Source organism: Metopolophium dirhodum, chromosome 9 (assembly GCF_019925205.1).
Source record: "Metopolophium dirhodum isolate CAU chromosome 9, ASM1992520v1, whole genome shotgun sequence".
NCBI lineage: Eukaryota > Metazoa > Arthropoda > Insecta > Hemiptera > Aphididae > Metopolophium > Metopolophium dirhodum.
In genome coordinates this window covers 7,750,657-7,776,843 of record NC_083568.1, presented here as the reverse complement: position 1 = coordinate 7,776,843, position 26,187 = coordinate 7,750,657, and the positions used below count along the sequence as shown (strand labels likewise).

General features: G+C 31.7%; 1 protein-coding gene across 2 annotated transcripts; it reads left to right on the top strand.

Moving 5' to 3' along the window:
• The first annotated feature begins 16,397 nt into the window (after window positions 1-16,397).
• On the top strand, window positions 16,398-26,184 carry LOC132951900 (uncharacterized). Of its 2 annotated transcripts, XM_061023945.1 has the most exons (7): window positions 16,398-16,591; window positions 16,652-16,730; window positions 16,867-17,026; window positions 21,311-21,529; window positions 25,146-25,240; window positions 25,662-25,776; window positions 25,994-26,184. In XM_061023945.1, exons 2-7 carry the CDS (start codon window positions 16,668-16,670, stop codon window positions 26,047-26,049), a joined length of 708 nt encoding a protein of 235 aa, XP_060879928.1. In that variant the 5' UTR covers window positions 16,398-16,591; window positions 16,652-16,667; the 3' UTR covers window positions 26,050-26,184. The 2 variants fall into 2 exon arrangements, with proteins under 2 accessions (XP_060879928.1, XP_060879927.1); XM_061023944.1 differs by having other exon boundaries at window positions 16,398-16,730.
• The last annotated feature ends 3 nt before the right edge of the window (window positions 26,185-26,187 follow it).

The following is a 26,187-nucleotide window of genomic DNA, read 5'->3' as shown; positions in this document are numbered from 1 at the left end:
TCCGATTTTCTAAAAGATGAGATACTATTTATTATGTTGAATCGAAGCACTCCTTCTGGTAGACATTTTGTGTACAGGATAAATACAAAAAAAAAAAAAATAAAGACCATTGTAAAACTGCTATAGCTTCCTCGCTCCGCTCAGAATCTAAAATATTATGATATATTAATATTATTAATTCTATGATATTTTAAGTGAGTAAAGTAAGTAATACTATAGTGACATAGTGTCTAAGGCGTTCGTTTTAATTGTTTTGAATAGTTAAAATTATTATCAAATTACGATTTTTTTTCTAGTAAACAAATATCGGACGTCGTATAATATTAAACACATGTATGGGTGGTATAAGCGGTAACTTATATCGTCAAAACTAAAAAGAGGGTAAGTGGCTGTCGCTCTGCTGTGCAGTAGGTTACAATTGGGTCGGTGTATAACGGATTGACGTGTATTACGTTCGAATTTAACGGTATAATATAATTGTGTATAAGAAAAACGATTCCGAGCGGAGACGGTTTGTCAGTCTGGACGTCTTATGTTGTTAGATTATTTATTATATAGCCAGGCTGCCTGTACCCAAGTTGAATTGATATTATTATTTTTAATTCGTTTCTATGGCGATGAACAAAGCGTCAGAAATCCCGTTTTTATCGGTTTTTCGCGTATAATTTGTCGGTGGGGTTTTCCCGTGGCATCAAATAACTATTGAGAAAATCGAAAAACGACCTCACCAAAGTACCATCTTGATCCGATTTTCTAAAAGATGAGATACTATTTATTATGTTGAATCGAAGCACTCCTTCTGGTAGACATTTTGTGTACAGGATAAATACAAAAAAATATTATGATATATTAATATTATTTATATTATGATATTTTAAGGAGTAAAGTAAGTAATACTATAGTGACATAGTATAAGGCGCTCGTTTTACTCAGATAATTGTTTTGAATAGTTACAATTATTAAACAGTTACGATTTTTTTACTAGTAAACAAATATCGGACGTCGTATAATATTAAACATGTGTATGGGTGGTATAAGCGGTAACTTATATCGTCAAAATTAAAAACTATTATGATATATTAATACTATTAATTCTGTGATATTTTAAGTGAGTAAAACAATACTAGTGACGTATAGTATATTATTAGGTGTTCGTTTTGCTCGGTAAATTATTTTACTCGCCCACTCACATATTATTGTTATGATTTTCAAGCGGTAAAAATCTCAAACGCACCTTTTCAAGTACGTTTTAAGTTTACACTCTGCGTAGCTATAACACTGTACAGATGTCGAAATCCGAAGTATATAACTAAACACGTGAACACAAGTCGTAACTATGCAAGTGAGATGAAAAATTCTCGGAACAATGGACAATAATACATACATATTATTATTGTTATTATAGGTTTACCAATCGCCATGTTCTGATATAATATATAGTGCGTATATGTATTACCTACCTACCTGACATTCTCGTCGAGAATACTTTTCAAATGTTTTCAGAATACGCGTTTAAATGTTTGGTGTCATTTGTATTTTGAAATACGTATTCGAACGCTGTCTTTCAAATGCATTTGAATATATAAATACAAATACATACTTAAAGGTAATCGTATAATACTTAACAAGTACATTTCTGTGGTGTGTTAAAATATATTTGTACGTTCATCACAAATGTATGCTTAAAATTATTAACAAATATAATTTCAGAGTGGTCTATGATAGGTATTAACTGTAAAGTTAATTCCAGCAATGGAGATATATGAGTTTGAGGTATTTTTGTGCTATCTGCGTATTTAATGAAATCTTAAAAATTCTCAGTGGCATATTATACCCGAAACATTATTTTAAAACCAATTTTGAATATTGAAAAATTATACTAAATAGCAATATCGTTCGTTGAAATACGAATGTAAAAAGAAAGAATGTATTTACTATTCTGGAACAAAACAAAAAAGCATTTTGATTGTATTTAAAAATGCACTTGTCAAAAAAGGTTTTATAAATACCAAAAAAGTATTCAAGAGTTCAAGTATTCAAGTATTCGTTAACGAGACTGCAGTTGTACGACTTGTACCCACATGCCCACCTGAGGATATCCGTAGTATCCGGATGTGTTGTCCCCGTCCTACACAAGTACGAAATGGCAAATTTTCGTCCACCGCGGTGTGCTGTTATAGTTCTGATATTACAGTGAATTGAACTATATTATCAAACATTTCACTCATCTAAACTGATAACTGCGGGACTCGGAACTTCATGCATTTGCATATTTCTTGGGGATCTGCATATTCAAAATCTGATTCGATACAAATTTGTTGCACGATACATACAATCCAAGTACAAAAACATACGCATACTATATTGCATATTTGACCGTGAGTTTATATATCATTTTTCATGATTAGTAAATTTGTTACGATGGGCAATGTCTTTATTATACTTAATATGTATTCAATAAAAAAAGATTTATTTTTACCAAGAGGTCGTGGCCTCTATATAGAGTTTCAGAGAAAGTAAGAATATCATTTTGTACTGCTGATAAAATTTGAACTAGGCACCTACCTAATTTAAAAAACACATAAAAAAGTAAAAATCACGGAAACAAATCTTTAAAAAATAACGCACCGGATATACTACATACTCGATAAGACGTATCATTTATCTCCAGAACCAATCATGACCCATAAGGGTCCCCAGACAGTGGATTAATGCTGTACTTTATTAATGTAAATACTATGAACAAATTTGAAATTGACATTATAAATATTGTATTGGATTCCAATGATTCTTTAATTATAAAAGTTTAAAAAAAAAACTTTTTTAAAATGGCTGTGCCCCCCCCCCCCCGAAATTTTAAGAAAATCAAAAATGTATTTCTATGGTCTATGAAATTTATTGGAAATACAAATTTGCATAGCCGTACAGTAATCAAACCCCAAAAGCCCCCCCACCCCGAAAATAAAAATCCTGGCCACTAAACCGTTGCTTTCAGCTTGTGCTCTTTTTTAGTGCGTAAGCAAGCACACATTTCATTGTTTCTTAGCGCATAAAGTTCCGAGCCCTGCTGTCTACGAGTGCTTGAAGTCTAGACGAGCGGAGCGTGGAATATTTTCAAAAACGTTAATGTTTTCTGAAAGTGATGCCGCAGTCTTATATACGCAAAACAAACCCACCCGTATAATACATTTATGTATAATATCATGCTGTGGATGATAGCGATGGGTGATTTAGAGCCCATATGTCGATCGTCGTCTGCGTCAATCTGTCGGTTTTGTACCCGCGGAGCAGTATGCGTTAGCAGGGACGTATTTAGAAAACGCGTCTTATCGGGGGAGGAGGGGGGGGCACAAACGAAAAATTCAAATCGTACATACCTATATAAGCATTACAACTCACATTTAACACAAAAATACACACAACGCGTGTTAGCTAGAAAGTATATACATATATATTAGACACCTAATGGAAAATATTTTAATCACGGCGAGAGGGAGATTACTACAGTATACTCTCGGGAATAAAAAAAAAAAAAGGTATAAAACACGTGAACGGGGAGGGTCCTCCCCCATCAAAAGCGCCACTGCGTCTCGTGCGGAATCGGACTCGATCGCCCGAGTGATTTCCGAGAGCAGTGGTCGGTCGCGCGCGCCCGTCTCGCCGTCAAAACGGAATATTGCCAGTTATCGCGTGTTAACCTCTCGCGCGCGTGTTCGCGATAATAAATCGGAGCACGTAGGTACATGCTGGGCAGGCACTGTGAATTGCAGCCTGTAATGTATAATAATAATAATAATAATAATAATAATAATAATAATAGTTAACTCTATAACATACCTACATAATGTGTGCATACAACGGCGGCGGGCAGGTATATAATATACTTGCCTATATATACGTTATATCGTGTTGTATTAAACAGCCGGTTACCTCGCCCGCAGTCGTGTATATTATATAGGTATGTCATGGCATAGGTACCCGCGACGTTATTACGATCCCGTGCGAGCAACGTAATGTGTACGGCGGTAAACGATTTTTACGACCAAACGAAAGCGAACGGCCGGGCGCGCGCGAGTGTGCGGAAAACACGTGTAAAAAAATGAGTAAAAAAAAAAAATTTCACGTGAAATCAGACGGTATTTACGCGTGGTATATGGGTATAGGTACCCGCGGTTGATTATTATACGTGTGCGTTTGGTCGCATTTTATCGGCTCGCGATTTTATTAATCCGCTGCAGCACGCGGGCACTATAAAATAATATAATATTATATAATGGGTTAACTATATACGCCCACTGCGTATAATAATTACGCGTGTCGCGCCATCAACGCGTTTTTAACATTATATATACCTATTATATGGTTTACTGCCGGAGCAATTATCGCAGGGTCGTGTTTGCGCCAAAAAAAAAACACGAAATAAAAATACGCCCGTCCCTACTAGGTACCAAAATGTATATGATATCATTGATCATATTATATCGTATCGCGAGTGCACGACCTTAACTATACGGTGTGCTCGTGCTCGCTGCTCCGTATAGTATTATATTATGTAGAGCGGTCCGCGGAGCGTCGATTCTTCGATGACGCGGTCGTTCGGAAAATCTGAGTTTTAAACACGCCTCAGGTAACATTGTTTTCAATTTTTTGAGATTTTTTTGCACTGCGGATCGTGAGGAATGCCTCGTGTGTAGTAAGTACTATATAGTAGTCATGGCGGAATTTTTTTTGGTGGCTGGGGTGGTTGGATACATTATGGTAACCATCAACATAAGACAAAAATTAAAACATTTTCAGTCACATAATAATATTATAGTATGTACTATATTATATTATATTGAAGGGATTAATTAAGAGGTGGGTAGGGTACTGAAATATATATTATATACTGAACATCATGGTTTATAAATGTTGACCACACCGCTGGTAGTAATATAACCTTCTGTTTTTCAAATGAGAACCCCCTCCCCCTTCTTTTATACCGTAAACTATTTCAGCATTATTAGCACTATTAGTAGATAGTTTTTTCGAAAATTTCGACATACCAAAATCAGAATTTGAACGAGCAGTTTTTGAGTTATTTGAGTTTGTGTTGCCACAGGACTCTCCTATATAAACAATGTAAAAGCATACAAAATCTCAAGAATTCTAAAATGGGTAAAGTCTTTAAGTATACCTAACTATATATACTTCCACAGAAGAGAATAATTATAATAAATTTATTATCAAATGAAAAAATTGGGGCGAGCGCGCACCCAGCGTGTTATAATAAACGTACCTATATAATATCACAGTGGGACGTTTGACGTTTCGCATTTCGCCGGACGGATGGGCTGAGTCGAGTTTTTCGAAAATTCGTCGTAGTCACGAGTACAATATCATTGATATTGTTATGAGAAAATTCCGTCACTGCAGGTCCCATCGGTGGATATCTACGTGGAAAGTATACGTTTCTTCCCGCAGGTCGGTCGTTTGGGAGTTTACCAATTGCGCTTAAAATTACCTTTTCATATACCAATTGCGCTCTAGACATTTTAGGGTTGATATACCAATTGCGCTCTAAAATGTTTAGGGTCGATAGACCAATTGCGCTTATACATTTTACACTACCTAAGGAAAACTTATTAGTCAGTTATAATTATATAATAAATGCTCGACCGGAGTTATACGATTTTTACGGGGGGTTGAGATCAAGTATTTGGTGAGTGAAATATAATTTATGCCGACTGTAAAAATGTCGACCCGTTATTTCTTAAAACAAACTATGTGAAGTTCCTTATTTTTGGTTTTTCTGTATAATAGGTTATAATATTTCTGTTAATTCTTTTACCTTAGCACTACTTACCGCACATGAATTAAGGGCAGCACTTAACTCATGACCTATAAGTCACGTGTTGACCCTAAGGCCTAAACTAAAATAAAATAATAGGTGGTTAAATCATAAAGTAATAAGATGGCTATATTAATAACAGAGCAACTACAATAAAATAATACATTTGGTCAATAATAACATGCTGATTTAAAAAAAATATAATTAAAAAACTATAATTTGAATACAAGCGCAATTGGCGTATTGACCGTAAAATATAAAGAGCGCAATATTGGTGTACTAACCGTAAAATATAAGAGGCGCAATTATTGGTATACTGACCCTAAAATACAAATTTTGTTTTAGGCGCAATTGGTCCATGCCCGCGGTGGTTTACCAGCTATACATAACACGCACGTGCCAGGTATAGTTGTACAATACACGACTGTAATAATTATCGTCTTCGTGGTACTGCGGTACACCTGGTACACCTCTGTATTATCCACAGTGATAATGCGCGTATTGTAAATATTAGTCATTGGTTTATTACTATAATGTAGCGTATATTATAATATATAGTGTATTGTTGCCGGGTTTCACCGCGACGAGTACGCGTCGTTTACGCGTCGACGTGAAAAATTAGCGTACCCATATAATTTTTAGTGCCGCACACGGGTAATAATAACACTATGGATATTGTGTACCGTCGCGATCGTAATAAATCGACCGGCAGTTAACTACATGTGCGCGTCGTAAGTCGCGTGTCTTAAAAAACGAACGGTTCATTTAAATAGAATATAAAACGGCACGTCGTAATGACAATGTACCGATGTACACCAGCCACCACCACTCTCGTCGCACAAAACGTACAAAAACGTATATATATATATATATATATAATGTGCTGCAGGTACCTGATGTATGGTATATTATAATAATATATTATGGTATTAAACCGCGACGGCCGTCGTTAAATTTCAAACAAATTTGTTTCCGCGAGTCGTACGTCGCCGCAGAAAAAGCACACACACACACACATACACACACACACACACACACACACACACACACACACACACACACAACTTAAATTCATTATTATCATGTGCGTATTGTACACACATCAAACGTATAATATTATCGTCGTATAATAATATTCCGAGTCGTCGTTGTCGTCGCGCTCGCGACTTATACCCACACACGGACACGGTATCTGGTATACGCATATTGTACAACGGTGCTGCGGTAGTAACATAAAATGTATACCTGCACACACGCGCTGTTTATTAATTTTTTTTATGATCGCACATTGCACGTGTTCGCCTATAATACAGGTGCGTACACTACAATACGCGTATAATGCGCGAGTAAATAATATAATATAATATTTGCGAGTTTAATGGGACGTAAAAGAAGAAAACGTAAAAAAAAAAAAAAATACGACTTGTAATAATAATAAAAATAAATAAATAAATCGTACGTCGACTTTGGTATGACAATATATTGCGCAAAAACTACGACGTCAGAATATAAATAAAGGAATTGTAACGAAACACATTACCTATATACCTATATATAGATCAGGGACTGGAACCTTACCGAGAAGAACCGGTTTTGAAGCCCGAACCCTTTGAATATTCTTAACCGAAACCCGAATTTAAAGTAATTTTAATACCGGAACCTCACCGGAACCCTTATTTAAATTAATTTAAAAACCGGAACCGATACATATACTTTATATACATTTTTTTACACAACTATAAAACCGAAACAGGTAACAAATTTCTTATTTTTTGTAAGAACCGAAAAGAAACCGAAAGCTAAAGTTTAGTTTTTTTGGGAACCGAACAGGGTTAGGAGCTAACCTAACCTAACCTAATCTAACCTAACCTAACAGGAACCGTTAAAATCATCAAGGTTCCAGTCCCTGCTATATATATTGTAGGTACTCGACACTCTTATTGGTTTATAATATTATATGTATGTATGTACCTCGTAATCGAAACACTATGACATTGCGTAAATTGACGGTTTTCGATTTTCATTCCATGTGATTATATTATAATACGCGCATAGGTATATAGTGTCATAGGCGCAATTTCAGTTTTTGACTTTGAGGTAATTGAATATACGAAAGAGTCCCGTGTGGTGATCAGCCGCAAATGCGATAAAATATTACTTTGTGCAATAATATGATATATCATAATATTAATATATTCATAACTTTTTTTCCTCGCCCACTTTCCTGCATTTATAATACATTTTATTATGATACATCTACCAATTGTATATTATCAATGACCTTTATCAAAACGAATAACACCATTTAGGTATATAGATACTATTATATTAAATTGTACATTACAATTATAATCATCGATTCGAAATTGCAAATTTAGAAGAAAAAAACACTACTATCATTGATTAATTAATATACAAATTATATTATGTATATTGTATATTTAATCAATGCTGTTATCGAGTATCGACAAATATTCTAGACAAATTAAAATATTATCAGTAATGCACGGTAATTACTAATTTGCAATACTGTAATTAAACCTATATTATGTTCTGTGAGTGGATCCGAATAATGAATCATAGTTTGAACTTTAGAAAATAATTTCTTCAAAAAACGTTTACTGAATTATGACGCATAGATTAGATAGTATAACTAATTAAGTATTTAATACTTTAATTGAAGTATACAAATGTTTGAAGGGATTCATTTTAATATTTAATTATTTATTTTAGCCCCTCTAAGCCCCCCTGAAATTCCGCAAATGACCGTTGGTCAAAATTCGATCGGAAAAAGCATCTTAATGGTAAAACCAACACGTTTTAAAATATTGAATTTCTTAGCACACACACACACACACACACACATACAAAGTTCGACATCGGCGTCTGTGTGTTTCGTCTCCTCTTATTCGTAAAAGAAAGTTTTGTGATGGAAAAACTATTATTTTCTTTTATCATAGGAATTGGTTGGGTTATTGCTTTTTATATTTCGTATATATTACCCGACTTCGACCGGGAACGTTTTCTCGCAAATGTTTTTAACAGATTTCTCTCGACTGCGGGCGCCACTGCCTTTTTCGTATTTTAACCTTAAACTACAACGTAATAATATTACGCGTGTAAATATTGTTTGCTATCGGTACGTCTATTTTCGCCCCACACTAGTGCGTATACAAAATTAGAAATTGTTTGCGCATCGATATGCGTACAGAAATATTTTATAAGAAAGTGTACGACCGCAATAATATCACACACGCGTATATATAGGTAGTACGCCCAATCTATTTCGTTTCAGCCCCGTATGTTTCCCCATTTTTTTTTTTTAGAGATACCTATATTTGCCCAGCAGATTTATAATATAATATAATATAATATATATAGTGAAATACGACTGTATAATATATTGTGAACGTTCGACAACAATTTATGAATCATAACGTGTCATCATGTGGCGTGCACGCGCAAAGTTCGGAGCTCCTATCGATTAACATTCCGGGAAATGTCTCTCGATCGACATGTGGTTTAGAACTGATTTTTATTTTTGATATAGTATACCTACGCCGTATTATCATCATTATTATTATTATATATATATATAATTTTTTTATAATACACGGCGACGCGATGTCATACGAATTTACATAATATTAGAGTATACACGGTGTATATAGTGTATAATATTATGATGCATGTACTCGTGATGGGCACCATATCGTGTGCATGTATCGCACGAAAGCTGTGCGATGTGTACGGTGACGGGAGACGAATAAAATAAAATACCTGACGTACACAACGCACAACGATGGACTATTGAGATATTTCGTCGAGGTGAAATGTAGGTATTATAATAGTTATACTTCCCACGTATGCTATAGTGCGTTATACCGACGTTCGTAACCACAACGACAGTAATATTTTTCATCGTCTTTGAAATTCTCATTGTTTTATCTCAGACCAAACCGAGTTATTAATAACATAATATTATCTAGTATTATCGATATATATATATATATGTATATATATTTACAAGCGTGGTAATCCTTTTTTTCATCGACGACGATGACTTCATTTCGCCTATCATATAATATACACTTTTACCGTGTAAATATTTTATTATTTGTTTCGTTAACTTACCGAGGAAAACTATTTCACTTACTTCATTCATCGTAAAGCTATAATACGATATTATAATATTATTATTGTTGAGAAAATAAAAAGTAAATTGTTCACAGAAAACTCCTTAATTTAATGTCCAAATAACGATGAGATGTTTTGTACATTTGTACATTTGCCTGGGAGATTTCTATACATTTTATTCGATCAATTCTAACGAATAAAAAATAATTGAATGGTCATGAAACTGTATAATATACAGAATGAAACAGGAAGACCTGACAAAAAGAAAAAAAAAATATGTTACTCAAACGTATGACGAAAATAATTGTGAAAATTATACGTTTAATAAATAATTTAAGAAATTTATACTACGGGAAATTCTCAAAAATAATATTTTGGAAAAATGTTATTTCCTACGTTCTAAATAAATTAACTTACTCGAAAAAACATTTATATTTAAAATAATTAAAGATCAAAGTTTTTATTATAATCAGATTTACAAATTATAGCTATTTTTAATTTATCCAAATAAATTTAAACTTTCTGTATTAAAAAATAAAAATATAGGTATAACCTGTAGCGCAAGTGACTATAAATTATGTATAAAAAAAAATTATAAGATATTGATTAGAACAAAAGTTATTTCATCTGCCAGGTCATTCTGTTACACTCTGTATTATATAGTACCATACAATACATTTTATATGATTACTATTTACTTGTATATGTAAGAAGCAGCTGATAACAAAATAAAGTTAAGTTTTTCTTATGTATAGTAGACACCCGCATACTTATTTTGCAATAACCTAATGTTATTATATTAAATTTTTTTCGCTACCCATATACGCTACCTACCCGTATACCTATATATACCAGGGATGGGCAACTGGCGGCCCGCGTACCATTTTTCACTGGCCCGTAATACATTTCAATTTAGTTTATAAAAATATAAAATGTTAAGATTTTTCTGTATTTTATTTTATTATGTTTGTAAAATTATTAAAATCGATATAACGTTTATCGTAAAACGTAGATATAAATTCTTATCCAAACAATATGTGTATCGTATAACGAAGATGTAAATTCTCATATGGTATTGAACTATTAAATGTAAATAATATATTAACATAATAATAAACATTAGGTTTTTTTTTTTTTGCTCTCCACGTTCTCTGGCCCGCTAGATTTCCGCACATTCAAAATTGGCCCTCTAGTAGCATCGAGTTGCCCATCCCTGCTATGTACGCAAGGGGAAAAGGATGCCGTTGGGACGAGTGGACGTGCAGCAGCGCCGCGTTGAGCGGTCACGTGGACTGCCTAATTTACGCAAAAGTACTCGGTTACCCCAGGGGCAAACCAGCTTTTCACAACTAGAACTCAAGTAATATTTTGTCACCAATGTTTTTATGCATGTGACACATCGACCGTCTTTTTATTAAGATTTTATGTTACGAGTTCATTGCGTTCGCTATATACATATCAGTATATTTTGTATCCTGCTAAGGACCTCGATACACCGGGTTGCACGAACAGTCACTAAACATTTAACGAATCAATAGTGAGCTAATGGTCCCATAAACATGATTTAGTGGCCCATGATTGGTCCATTCAATTTTATTGAACCATTAAATCAATATATTGTTCATGCAACCCAAATGAGATGTTTGATTATTATTATATATTTTAATCTTCTATCAACTATAAATAAAATGTATTTACATGTTATTGTCATACGACTCTGAGGACGACGACAATCACGCTACGATACCCGAGGACGACGCAGCTCAGAAAGGTCGTTCAGATAACGTCATGAAGACTTTTTATTTGGCCCGCAGTGGTGATACGTCGACCAGTGGCGACAAGCCGTCCCGGGTATTGGAGCATGACTAATCCACTCCGATTTCCGAGGACGAGCCGCTTGCCGACGCTGCAGTGCAGGAGGACGCCTTATCGGGCGAAATCGAGCCGGACGAGGAAATGGCAGTGCCGAACGGTAGGCTGGACCCGGCAGAGGCACCCGGAAAATGCGATCCACCCCGTCGGAACAGATTTTCCACGGGGTGGAAACGCGTCAAGCGCATTTGGCTAGTATAGAGGTTATCGTACGGGCAACGATCCCGCCCCGACGGCACCGACGGTATCGACGGCGACGACGATGACGACGGCAGCGGCGGAGACTTTGGCGCGGGGTGAGTGGTAGAGATGTGCTGTGCTTAAGGAACACGGACTTCGTCAGCGGTGCCGGACCCGCGGATACTCGACGGTTTCATGGTCTGGCGGCGCGCGACTCCGCTGCGGCGCCGGTGATTGCGGTGATTCAAAATTATAGCATTTTAGTATTTAACATATAGTTGCATGTCGAAAAATAATACTGTTTGAAAGCATTTCCTGGGAGGTTTGAGCCCTTAAGCCCCCGTTAGGCCATGTATATGATTCGTGCACGATAAGATATTTTCTATATAATAATTATTGACTTGAGTATCCTGATCCTATTCAGATGGTATCCTAGTCTGAACACATCTTATAACAGGAATCTGCTGTACTCGGAAATCGCTTTTTGCTCGTATGTGAGTTTTGACAACTGTTGTACAATAATAGCATAACTATTATAGGCATAACCGCGCAATAGATTCATCTTAACAATGTTCAATGACTGTTAATTAATATAAATCTACATGTATATTTTGAAATTTTTAATAGTACAATAGTTATGGTAAAACGGCGTTACGAATAGGCAATTCAGGTACACGCATGTCATAATAAGGAGTAAGTATATAAGGCGTAAGAAGTGATTGAAAAGTGTCATGTACTTTATAACGATCAAATGAGATTTTAGGTGATTGAAAATGTAATAATCAACAATACTCTTAATTTTTGACGTAAACGTTGTCATTTTAATTACAAGAAAATATAAAATAATATAATTGTTAATACTATGTCGACAGTTTCCAACTATATATTTTTATCATCAATGATATTCATAATTAGTAATGACTGACATTTTACACACTTTTTGGCCACACTTCTAGTTTTTAATAAAAAAATAAAGCCGTGGTAGGGACGCCTGGCAGATGCGAAATATCGAAATTATTTCGTATAGAAATTATGCATGAAAATTGAAAGGATGGATTATTAAAGGAAATAAACGTGGAATAATCAAGTACATAATATTCAGATTTTTTTGAGAAAAATAATTTTTTATTTTAAAGGAGAACTAAAGATATGTTAGTGCTTTCCGAACAGTCGCCACGCTAAAAAATGGTTTCACCCCGTCGCGTTAGATGTTTCACATAAAATAAAAAATGTGCATCAACGTGAAAAATAAATGGTTTTGAAAAAAAACGTTTAATTGGCATAATCTTCAGAACAATATGACATAATATTATAAGTATATGCGTATCACAAGTGACGTATATTTACGGTGATCGTCTTTAGGAACTTTTTTTTATTCAAGTATGCACCTATCTATGCTTGCATATTTTATTATTTATATTATGTTAATAAAATCAATGTTTGTGTACAAGCAATCCGCAGCCAAGTATATTGCATGAGTCATAATGGTTCTGAAATTTGGTACGAATAGGTTGTAAGTTGTAATCGTATATTACACCGAAGATGTACATCTCGAAGCCTAATTTTAAAATTTTTCATTTCAACGAGTGGCTCACGCGGGGCTGATGGCTCACGATCAACGAATTTTTGTTTGTAAGTTATATAAGGTTATACCATTGGATACAGAAAATAAAATAGTTATTATAATTAGGTATAATTTTAGACAAGTATTCTAAATTTGGTCAGAGAAAAAAGAATTTCTACTAATTTTTATGATTGTCTATTACAATATTACGTGACCAACGGGAACTGTTAATTGTAAAAAAAAAAAAGTTTAGATTTTTATCATGAATCTCAAAATCGTTGTGTGGCCGTGTGAGCACCTCTTTAAATAAATCATTTTGGGAAATCCTTACTTATTGGACCACTACATGGCGAATGGTGATACGAAGGTATCGTGAACATTTCAAGTCTCTAACTACCATGGTTCAGGCTCTACGTTGATCAGTCAGGGCATGTTCGATTGTATATAAATTATTTTGAACTATGATCCTAGACTATTTCAAATCTGTCAAATTAATAATATAAAGGCGTATGAATAATACTATCATCACTATCTATGCATCTAAGGAACCTATGAATCAGTGCCGTAGCCATGATTTTTGCGGGGGGGGGGGGAGGGCTACAATATTTTATTGTTAATGTATTGGCTTATTAGTTATATAATCAGTTATAACAATAAAATATGTTGGTCCATATTTAAGAATAATGATGACTAATATCAAAAACACCCATAATACCTACGATCATGGTTACGCCACTACTGAAGTTATAATGATACTTTTTTTATTCCTTGTTGTCAATTACTTAAACTTTTTTAAAAAAAAATACAAGTGTCTTATGTTTATTGTTATTTGTTTATATTATATTTCTTATGTCTTTTAAAGCCAAATAGTGTCCCGAATGACAGGCCAAAATACAAAGTCCAATTTAATATTTCGGGGAGGTGGGGGGTTAGGTTAGGTTAGCTTAAGCCCTTAAGTCCCCATAGCACAGCTGTGAATTATGTATAGGTGGCATATGATATGTGCATCTTACTTGACGTGTCCTCGAGACCACCCTCGACGCACATTTTCACTTTAATCTTATACCCACCCTATATTATGATTGTTATTTTTTAACGCAATAATAGTTGGACACAACTCACCACATAATGGCAGCCGTGACCTCCCGAGGTATGTAATCACTAATAATAATTGTACTTTATTGCAAAAAGACTTTTCAGCTTGAACAACCCTCGACCCTATTCCAAACCTACCCTAACCTATGGACACCTAAGTGGTATAATGGTAAATATGAACTCTATTCCAATATTCCATTTTTTAAGGCTTATTCAATGTATACTCATGTGCCATGTGCGTACATTTTATACGTGCAAACATTATGTACACATTACCACTAAGTCACAGCGTTAGGTATAATTCTGTTATATCGTTGACGAAATTACCAGAAAAATTGTTTATTATTTGAAATTTAATCACAGTCCATTGAAATTCTATTTATCATTTTAGTATAATGTTGCTATTTTATTGTAATTACCAGCTACAACACATTTACAAATATTTACTTTTATTCTATAGATAATATTACTGAGGTGGAAAAAAATAAGATAGGTATCCAATATAAAATATGATTGAGCATCATGTTAAATCCGTGATAATATCAAGTTTCGAGACTTGTTTCAATACATTTCCGCTCGATATTGTCGTAATCTTGACTTAAGTATAAAACTCTTGTAATCGAAACATTTTTAGATATTTGATTATTGTGATAAAAAATAAATAAACTATGAGTTTTATTCTAAGTATCATAATATTATTAACTTCTAAAAATTAAAATAATATTTATACAGGGTGATTCACTGAACATGCTCATCTCCATTTTTCTTAAATAATATACAGTTATTCAAAACCTGATTTTTGGAATTTTTAAATATACCTAAGCGCTATATCATTATATGCATTTATACAACTGAGAAATTAATCGTTCAAATTTTGAATTAGATACATCGATATTTTCAGAAAAAATATCCATTTAATAAGTAACAGTAGAAAAGTTTCGTTTAAAAAATAGAAATTTTTAATGCCTGTTGCATTGTGGACATTCCTCAAGTAGTAAAAAAAATCTCAACAGTTAAAATAATATGGTAACTACTTAAGTAGACAGTAAATTTAAATATTTCATGAATCCTAGTTTGAATAACTAATTAATAGTTTAAAAGTTTAAAACGCGAAAAATAGCAGTGGGCATGCTTGGTGTTACTGTACGTTGGACAATTTTCCGGTTAACTTATTATGTCATTATTTCGAGGACACTATCACGCTCCTATACATACTTCAAAAATCCGTTTATCCCGTTTTTTCACATATAATAATTGCATATTTTACATATTACACTTTTAAAGTTTTAGACGTAACAGTCGCGTGGAGCTTGTCGACAAAGAAAAATATAGGCAGATTTTTGTTCCAAACTCAATGATTTCGCTTTTCACTAATACATATTGGTATATTAAAAATTGCATTATTGACAATTTTCGTGGTGACGCGTGTAACGTATTTTGTAATATATGGTGGACAAAAATTGACAGACCAGCAGAATAGCTTAATTATTGTCTATCAAGTTTGCTGATGTACCTATTTCACAAGTTAGATGTCACAATAATAATTAATAGCCCAAAACTACATACATATTACACCTATATAGTAAACTAATTTATTAATTTAATCATAAAAAAAACATATTCTTACATAATGGCCCTACTACAGTCCATGCCGCTGTTTGCGGTAACTGAACCGTTCAGCGTTTTTGCATTGTAAAAATACAATAACATAATCAGTACGTAGCCATTCTCCGTGGCATATAGTTGTAGGTGTATTATGATAATATTATCAAATCGATGGATCTGAATCCACAAATGACCCAGGTTCATATCTGATTCTTTAAAAAATAATAATAATAAAACAAACAAAACATACGTTATAAATTATTACGATTCCAAGGTTCGATTTCCCCTCCAACACTACCATCAAAGTGGTTAGACACAGTGCGCTGCAGTTACTACTAATAGTAATAGTAATAATAATGTTATTTTAGAGTTAATTTAGCCACGATGACGGACACATTTCCATTGGTGTTGCTCATTTTATTTAAAGTCATTTCTGCAGGTAGCCAAGTACGTGATGTATATTATTGTTAAATATAATAGGTGGCATATTATAGTGCATTTGACTTTTTGCGAACTTGACTCACGAAAAATAAAAATAATAAATTTGTGACGTTGCAAGGTATAAACAATTACATTGTTACAGACGGCTCCTTGGGTGCTCAACAGAGCTGATCCTGGCAGTAGTAGCGTGTCGTTCTTCAACAACACCGTCACGGACTCGTACATGATGGTGAGATGGACCTGGAGGGACTCGGCTAGCGGCTTCTGGGACACCAGGCTGAGAGTGACGCTCAACAAAGAAGGTGAGTGATCGTAATGTGTTCTTGTATAATATATTTAATGTTAATACGAGCAAATTTAATAAGTGGTAGAAACAAAATTTCAAGGTCGATTTGATAATATTATTTGATATGATACATACCTGTGTACCTGGTTGAGTTTTAATAATAATTTTGTACAACTATATAATAACTCGCATTCCCTCGGGTATTCTTTCCGAGCGATCATGTTATATTATAATACGTATACAATTATTATTATAACGACTACCTTTCTGGGTACGGTTTTTTTTATTTTATAAAGTTTGGGGTTAAAATTTACCGAGTATTATAATTCGTGTATAAATTAAGCTATTCACGAGTTTTTTTTATCCACTGGAAATCTCCATGTATATAATATATAATGCATATGCCATTGAACGTTTTTATTAACCTTCAACTCGGAGTATCAGTAAAAAAAAAAATCTCTTCCGGTTTGATATGAAATAGATTAAAAATAGCATAAAATATATCTGTTATTTTGTAAACTGTAAAAATATGTAATTTGACAAATTACAGTGATGACAAGAGAGTGGTTATTTAGTACTTGGTCATCTTGTCGATGTACATTTATTGTAATTCACGTCATAAGTATAAGTATAAGGTAGTGACAATACTTTTTTTTCTTTAAATGTTAAGTTGCTAATTTGGTAACATAAAAACATATGATAAAAAAAATAAAACAAAAAACAATATCACTATAAATTATAATATAGATATCTCTACCAGACAGTTTGATTAAATTTGGATAAAATAATATTATTTATATAAATTTTAAATAAATTTTTATTTTATGATAAGTATAGGATACTCGTAAATGATAAAAAAACGAATCCGTCTAGACAATGAGACATTAAAACAATTGTTATTTAAGTACTTGTATTTACCTTATTGTAAAATTATTTTTTAGCAAGGATGTCATTGATAATTTTATCTTTTTAAACGTTGGTGTATCACATAAAAGTTATTCTTATTAAACTAATTATTTTATATAGCTTGTGACAAACTGACAACTGATGGAGATGGATATCTATTATATAACTAATTGGATTACCTATGCCTAATTAATAATATTTTAATATTATAAGTTAACTAAACGTTTAAAGCGTCAATATAATAGATTAGTTTAGTTATACTAAAATTGCACAGTCGAGGCGTAATCGAATGACAATGAACTTAAAATAATATTATTCACTACATAACATTCATCTATATACGCGTGTAAAACCTAAAAAAAATTGTTGTTGTTAATAAACAAATACATTTTTGACTAAAATTTGTGTTGAGATGCGCATCTCACTATTGAGTATTCTTAATGTCAAAATTAAATAAATAAATATCAGTTAGGTTCGAGTTATTTTTAAATTGTTAGCGGAGCGATTTATTTTTCGATGATGTGTATTTTATTTTTTTTTTGCCTCTGTTATCATCTTTTTAGAGCAGTAAAAAACTTTGATAGTGGTTTCTGGTAGCAAATTAGATCCGGATGTAAAATTCCCAGTTCTTATAACAGGTAACAAGGTAACAGGTAAAAAAATCCAAAATTAAGAAAAACGAGTGTATTTAGTGGTAAATCCAGTTTTCGACAACAACCACGATTTTGTTATAATTAAAAATTAAAATTAAGGAATTAAGAACAAAATCATGTAAAAACTTGAATTCCCCAGACTTCGTATAATTTTTAAAATGTTTTGGATATTTTTAAATAGACATTTGCAAACTCTTACTTAGTTTTATTTTACTATGGTAATAAAAACTGAAACTACAAATATTTTTTTATGAGCGTTTGAAGTTCGAGTTTTTGATATATAAACTTATAACAACTATTTATCCTCAAAATGGTTTAATTTGATATATGATTATTATTGTTTGAAAATATTATTAATCAAAGAAACTTGAAACTTTTTGCCATTACGTCCCTATAAATGGCATAGATCATATTAATTTCTTAATACAACGCAATTTTCAAAATAGGTATTTAAATTTATTTTAAGTCACTGTTGTACCACGCACGAACCTACGGTATGTGGTATTGACTACTCATGAGTTATAAATTAACAGCAATAATTATACATAGGTATGTTAATACGTTATATAATATTATTACAATAACCGTTACAATAATATTGTTCAAATCAATACTGTGAGCGAAGTTTTTGGCAAAAATCAGTTTAGCACGTCGTTGGACAACTATAATATAAAATCTATAACGATAGACAATAGTAATATAAAATAATAAAAAATATTCTTAGAAATAGAGACTGATACGACGTCTCATCAATTAGTAAGAGCGGAGAAAAACAAAATTACAGATGAATGATTCACGGAATGAAGAATCGTCCCACTGAAGGAGCTTGGACAAACAAAAATAGTATTTAAAATAACAATCAACAACATTATTGTAAGACGCTTCGACTTGTGATATTATATTTGACCATCGGCTTGGTATATTATTATTAATTAACTATAGGGTTACATTTTTTTTCGATACGGGCCTGCAATAACTAGATATAAATCAAATTTCTTTATATTTGTAGCCATATATCAATATAATCAATACGTTTCCATAATTTTCTATTTTTTGTCCGACTTTGATCAAACCGTTTTACCTATTTACCTGTACGAATTTACATGGTATTTTACAAGCATAAACCTATTTTAAATGTATTGTGATTTAATGCCGCAAAACCAACGCCGTAGGTTTTATACAGTTATACTAACATACATACTCAGTATTATTTAAGCTTAATAATACGTTTTTTTTTTTTAAAATTAAATTAATATTTTTATTAAGTTAATTTGTTTTTATTTTCACAGTGATTTTAAAATATACAAGTCAAATACAATATAATACATTTAGTATATCAACATGAACGATAAGTAGGTACAGGCCGCAGGGTATGAAAGAAATTCTTTGGGTCTTTGAACTGTTTTCGCTATTTGCGAATGACTTAATAAATTGCATTGTAGTCGTTTTTGTATTTACAGTAGGCATATGATAGGTACTGTTATATATATACATATTATTATTAATAAACGAAAACATGCAAACAATCAACCTGGTTGGACTATATAAATGGCCAAAATATTATATTTCATAATAGAGAAGCTGCAAGGCCACAAAAAACAATGACACAAAAAATTTTCGTTCTTTCGCCGATGCCATATTAAAATGTGCGACACAATTTGGCATAAGAAGTTTAGTTTAGTTGATTTTCATTAAATAATAATTTTTAAAGGGGTTTTCGAATGTACTGAAATGTTATTTCATTCGCTAAGCGAATTATGACGTTAAAATCCAAAAAAGAGTGAAAGGTTTTTTTTATAACAACCATTAACCGGTCACATTTGCAGTGTTTATGACTATCGTGGCCAATAGGGAACGATGTCGATTGCGTGTTTATATCATAGAAATATAATAATAATTTGATAATTTTATAAAGTCGTAAATTAATGTTCTTTGTAGAAATATTTATTATGTCGGTTAACGTTCGTTATTAAATGTATAATATTATAGCTTGTACTCCTGCCGCCACTCGTTAGGGAAATTATCATTAGTGAATTATCATTATTTGTCTTTGATGTGTGCTAGTGACATTTCTTTGTTCATTCATCAATTTCTTATCAAACTATTGATAATAAACAATAAACATTCAATGGCGCCATGGTGGTACGTAATAATTATTGGTGTGTGTGGCCGGGAAAAAACATATATACAATACTCATTTGTTGCAATCTTAATGGATGTTGACTCTGCAATACAAACAAAATCACATTAAGGAGACGAAATAATATAATGTTGTCGGTCAACATAATTATTATTATTACGACATTATGACGTTATATCAAAAAAATGACTTTCCGTGGTGAAATTGAAATTATATGGACTACTCTTAAAAAATTGTAATGGACTTGAAGTTGGTTGGATTATTTAAGCTACCTACTCGTTGTTGATTTATTGAGTAACTAAAAATATTATCTCGTAAAGTCTATCAGTAGTATACATGTTTAGTTTTCTGTCTGTTACGGACATAATATTGATCACAAAACGCTGTGCCAATGGCTTAACTTTCTTAAACTGGTCCATCGGCCATCGCATTGAAAAAATTATGTATGCAACAAAAAAAAAAAAAACGATTTAAAATTTTAATTATTTGATGCAATTTAAGTATAAGAAAATTTAAGTCCGACGCAGAATTTGTGCTCAGACTTTTACTTTATAACTATAGTCAAATTCGTAAATAAAAAATGTCCGTTCATTTGGTACAGATATAACCGGCGGTGGATTCTCGTACTCCGACCAGTATGAAAACGAATTGGCGTCGGTCAGGTGGTTTAGAACTAAAATGGATGGACCGATCAAATGGAAGTACACCGCATTTTCTTCGCCTCCCGACAGCTGGTGGATGACTTCGGTGGTGCCGAATGGCAATATAACTTGGGGATTCAAAAATCAGATCATTGACGGCTCGTGGGTGTTTAGAGTCGGTAAGTAACGTTACTTATGTTATGTTTTTGTAAAATTGCTAGGTATAGTTTTTTAAAAAATTATTTTAGATTCTGAGTGAAACGATGAATGTATTGATTTTACAATGATGTGTGTTTTTTTTTTTATTTTTTTTTTTATTTTTTTTTTTTATTTTTTTTTTTTATTTTTTTATTTTTGTGTCTGTGTACATGATAAGTAGTCGAAATAATGCTTCGATTTTCGACTTCAGTATCTTGTTCGATGGGAAAGTGAATATCGTTGGTGCATTGGGGAGGTCAAAATTTTAATTTCCCAGTAGTTTTCAAAAGCGATGTGAAAAACAAAAGAAAAATTAAGGAAAAACGGGAATTTTTACGCAAAATCTGTTTTTAACAAAATCGATTTTGGTTATTGGTGTAACTCTAAAACAAATGACCGTAGATGCATGAAATTTTCACTGGTTGTTTATATTTGCATTTTCTATACACAATACAATTTTGAAAATAATTTGACTTTTTTTGAACTGTTTACGGACATTGTCAGTTTTCAGTTTTTTTAAATTTTTTTTCTATAAATATCAATAAAATTTTATTTGTTGGGTAAAAAAGCTTGAAAATTTAATAGAAGGCTCCTAGGTTATTGTTTCAAAGGCAGATGAAAAAAATTAAAAATCCTTAGTCACAGTTTTTTTTTATACACGTTTAAAGTTCAAATCTTGAAAAAATACGGAAAAATCACAAAAATTTGCAAATTATTTTGAGTTAGAAATTCATAAAAAATTTTCTTTTTAAATCTAAGATTTTAAAATCTAATACAAGATTCCTCATAAGTTCGTCTAACTTTATCAAAAAAAAATTTCTACAAGAAAGTCAAATTAAATTTTTATGAGCGTTTTAAATTCATATTTTTACAACATTAGATATTCACTCGATTTCTCATGTACCGATTTCCTTATTTTCTTGTAATTCAAAAACGAATAACTGTAGATACATGAAAATTTCACTGAATGTTTATATTAGCATTTCCTATACACCATACAATTTTGAAAATATTTTGACTCTTTTTGAGCTGTTTACGGACATTGTCAGTTTTCAATTTTTTTAGTTTTTTTTTCTATAAATATCAATAAATTTTTATTTGTTGGGTAAAAAAGCGTGAAAATTTGATATAAGGCTCCTGATATATCGTTCTAATAGCAGTTGAAAAATATTAAAAATACATAGGCACAATTTTTTTTTATAAGCATTTAAAGTTCAAATTTTGACAACATTTATCAAATTTATAATTTATTAATTATTTTGTGGTTAAAAATGTATAAAATGTTTAACTTTTATGGCTAAAGATTGAAAATTTAAAACAAGGCTCCGAGTAAATAGGTTATATATAAATTACTTTATTCACAATAATATCATCAAATATACTTGGTAAAATCATAGGCTGACTGACCGTTTTCGCTCAGAATCGTTTTTCTTATACAATGATATTATATCATTGAATTCAAATTTAACACCATCCATTACAGTGACCCACTTGTAACCTACTGTACAGCAGAGCGACATCCACTTATCCACCTTTTTATAATTGAACTAGTGGAATAAAGAACGATTATTTGTTTTTTTTTTTTAAATCAACAGGTAACTTATTATTAATAAAAACGTTTTAAACGCAGTGAACGATGTTTGTAGAACACCTTTAATGGTACCAGTTTTCTAAAGATACACGAATGTATATGTAGTTGATATCACTCAGCCCCTTAAAACTCGTAACAGTTTTTAAGGTGTTTAATATTGATAAACTCTACAGATTGTATTATAATCATATAAAAGCTATGTAATAGCTTAATAATTCTTTATAGTTATAATTTCGACATGAATTAATACATTTTTTAAGAAGTTGACAAGAGTTGTCTATTCTGAAGTATCACATGATTGTAGGTGTCACACAGTTAGAAAATATATTCAACTTACTAACTGTAAGGTTACCTCAATGGTCGTAGGTTTAGGACATTTCTTTAGAAATATGAAATGTGCAGCATTTAACTTATTCAATAGACAATTTTACTAAAAAGAAGTAAAAAATCAACGGCTATCAAGTTCATTTTAGTGATTATTTTTGTTTAGGTACATTTTTTCATCTATTAGTAAATTTATTTGAACCTTTGAACATTTATTAGCAAAGTAGTCATCGTTACTGTTGTTTTAAACATGTTAAAGGTAAAGTGCATTACATCTTCTCACACAATTTCAGTCAAGTGAACAAACCATAATTTATTTGATTTATGTAGGAGCAAAACGATTGTACAATCATTTCACATTTAACCAAAAAAAGGGGGAATACATAGGTAACCGCTATGCTGTTGAGTAGCTGGTGTTTGTTGAGTGTGTATGCCTCGCCGCTCGCGTTGAATTGGAATAAATTATTATTTATTTATTCTGCCCAATGGAATGTATATCGTTTTGGTTAATTACAAAGTATCAGTCGTAGGTATATCTAATAGTAATACAAAATAAAACTTAAGGTAATGGGTACTAAATTAAAAAGGGAGATGGTAAATTGCCGCAAAATATTAACCTTTTTCTAAAATTCGATATGTAAACAGCGACAAATAAAAATTTAACATTGTACAATCTGCGATAAAACTATCTTATCGCGGTTTTATACAAACTGCGGTAACTGTATTTTATATACACCTATACGTGTATGCATTATATAAGTATCGATACGATAACATAAATTATATAGGTACCTACATCATAATATTAACCTATGTGTTATTATTTAAAATATATAAAAATATTAAATTTCTTAAACTACTTCTACTGACATCTAACTCACTAGTAAGTACTAAGTATACACTTAAAAATACATTTGGATTTATACGTACATAATATCACATATATAATAGGTATACAATATATTATAATTATTTTTGTTATCGTATCTTAATGTACATATAAAGTATAAAGTATAAGCATATAAAATAAATTGCCGCAGTTTGAATAATGTATATCTTTATCGGTTTTGTCGCAGATTGTAAAATGTTAAATTTAATTTTGCCGCAGTTTACATATTGACTTTTAAAAAAAGGTTAATTTTGCCGCAGTTTACATGCGGCTATTAAAAATAACATAACATACAAATAATAATCATAAAATATATATAACATTGTCAAAGTATACATTAAAATATGTTTACAAAAGGTATAATACACCTGTTTACAAGCCACAAGGCCCATTAGCGAGAGTTTCTAAGGTGGTTGAAAATATATAGTAAAAACTAACGTCTAACCGTCAGTCAAATATAGTCTAACCTCCTTTTGATGAACGGGGTTACCAAACAATTGTTTTAATTATAATATTAAAATGTTTATAAATGGTGGTATTTTTTTCGATTATTTTAAAAAAGCAATGGGTATTTTCAATTTGGACCTCCCAAAAGTACCAACTAGATCCAATTTACTACCAGAAACCTCCTTCAATTTCGATAATCAAAGCATTTGTTCCACTAAAAAGAGTGCCTTCAGTTAGAAAAATAAAAAAAAATCCATAACGATCATTGTTATCTCAATACATTCATCGCTCAGCTCAGAATGTAAAATTGTATATCAAATTGTTCTAATATAAATTGTTAATAAAGGTAACGACACGCTTGAACCGAAAAACCATCAAAATGTTGATGGCTGGTCGCAAGAGACAGGAAATAGATGGAAGCGATCTTTGAAGTCACACGAGGTAATGTATATACTTATACATATTAATTTATTTGTACGTTAGTAACTGTTTATCTGTGTTAATAATCTTACAATTTATTATTTCAATAAACTTAAAATTTAATATGTTTAAATCCTATAAATATAGCTCTGATTTTCCGTTCTATATTTGGGACTATAATATTACTCTATTTTAGAAATCCTACATCAGAGAATAATAGATATTAAAAAATAATTTGATAAAATTGAGTTAATTAAAAGAAGAACTAGAACTAGAACTACCTAGTAAATGCGGTTATTAATTTTTGTCTAAAGAAATCTATTTCAAAATCGAATATTGTCTTTGTTATTATACTTGCATTAAAATATGATACATTTTACACAGAAATAATATCCAAGTGATTAAGAAAATTATATTCAGTTAATATTATATTATGTTGTAGAATGGCGTAGATAACCCACAAACAAAACAAGAACATTTTAACAAAATAAAACGAAGTCCCTCTGAAGACGACTACGATGATGATGAGGAAGAAGATATATTTCAAAAAATTATTGGTATGTGAGACCTATTAACGGTTGTACATACATTTAAGTGATTATTAATAAACAACATTAAAGTCTTATATTTTTGATGATTAGAATAATTAATTACGTTGAACTTTGTTTCAAAATTTTTATAATATATTAAATATACGTTTAAATGTATACAATTCAATACATAGTTTATATATTTCTGGTTGTATTTTATTATTTCCTACTAATACATTTACAGGATGTTTCATGGAGATTTTCAAAACGATAGAAGGAATTTTTCAGAATTCAGGGTGACATATTATGTCATATTATACCATTTACTAGCAATGAGCCAATATAATTATTAACTATATATTACTCGCCCAGAGTATAATGAATGGGACTTCATCACTATAATATATTATATTTTGTATTTGTCACCAATTATTGTAT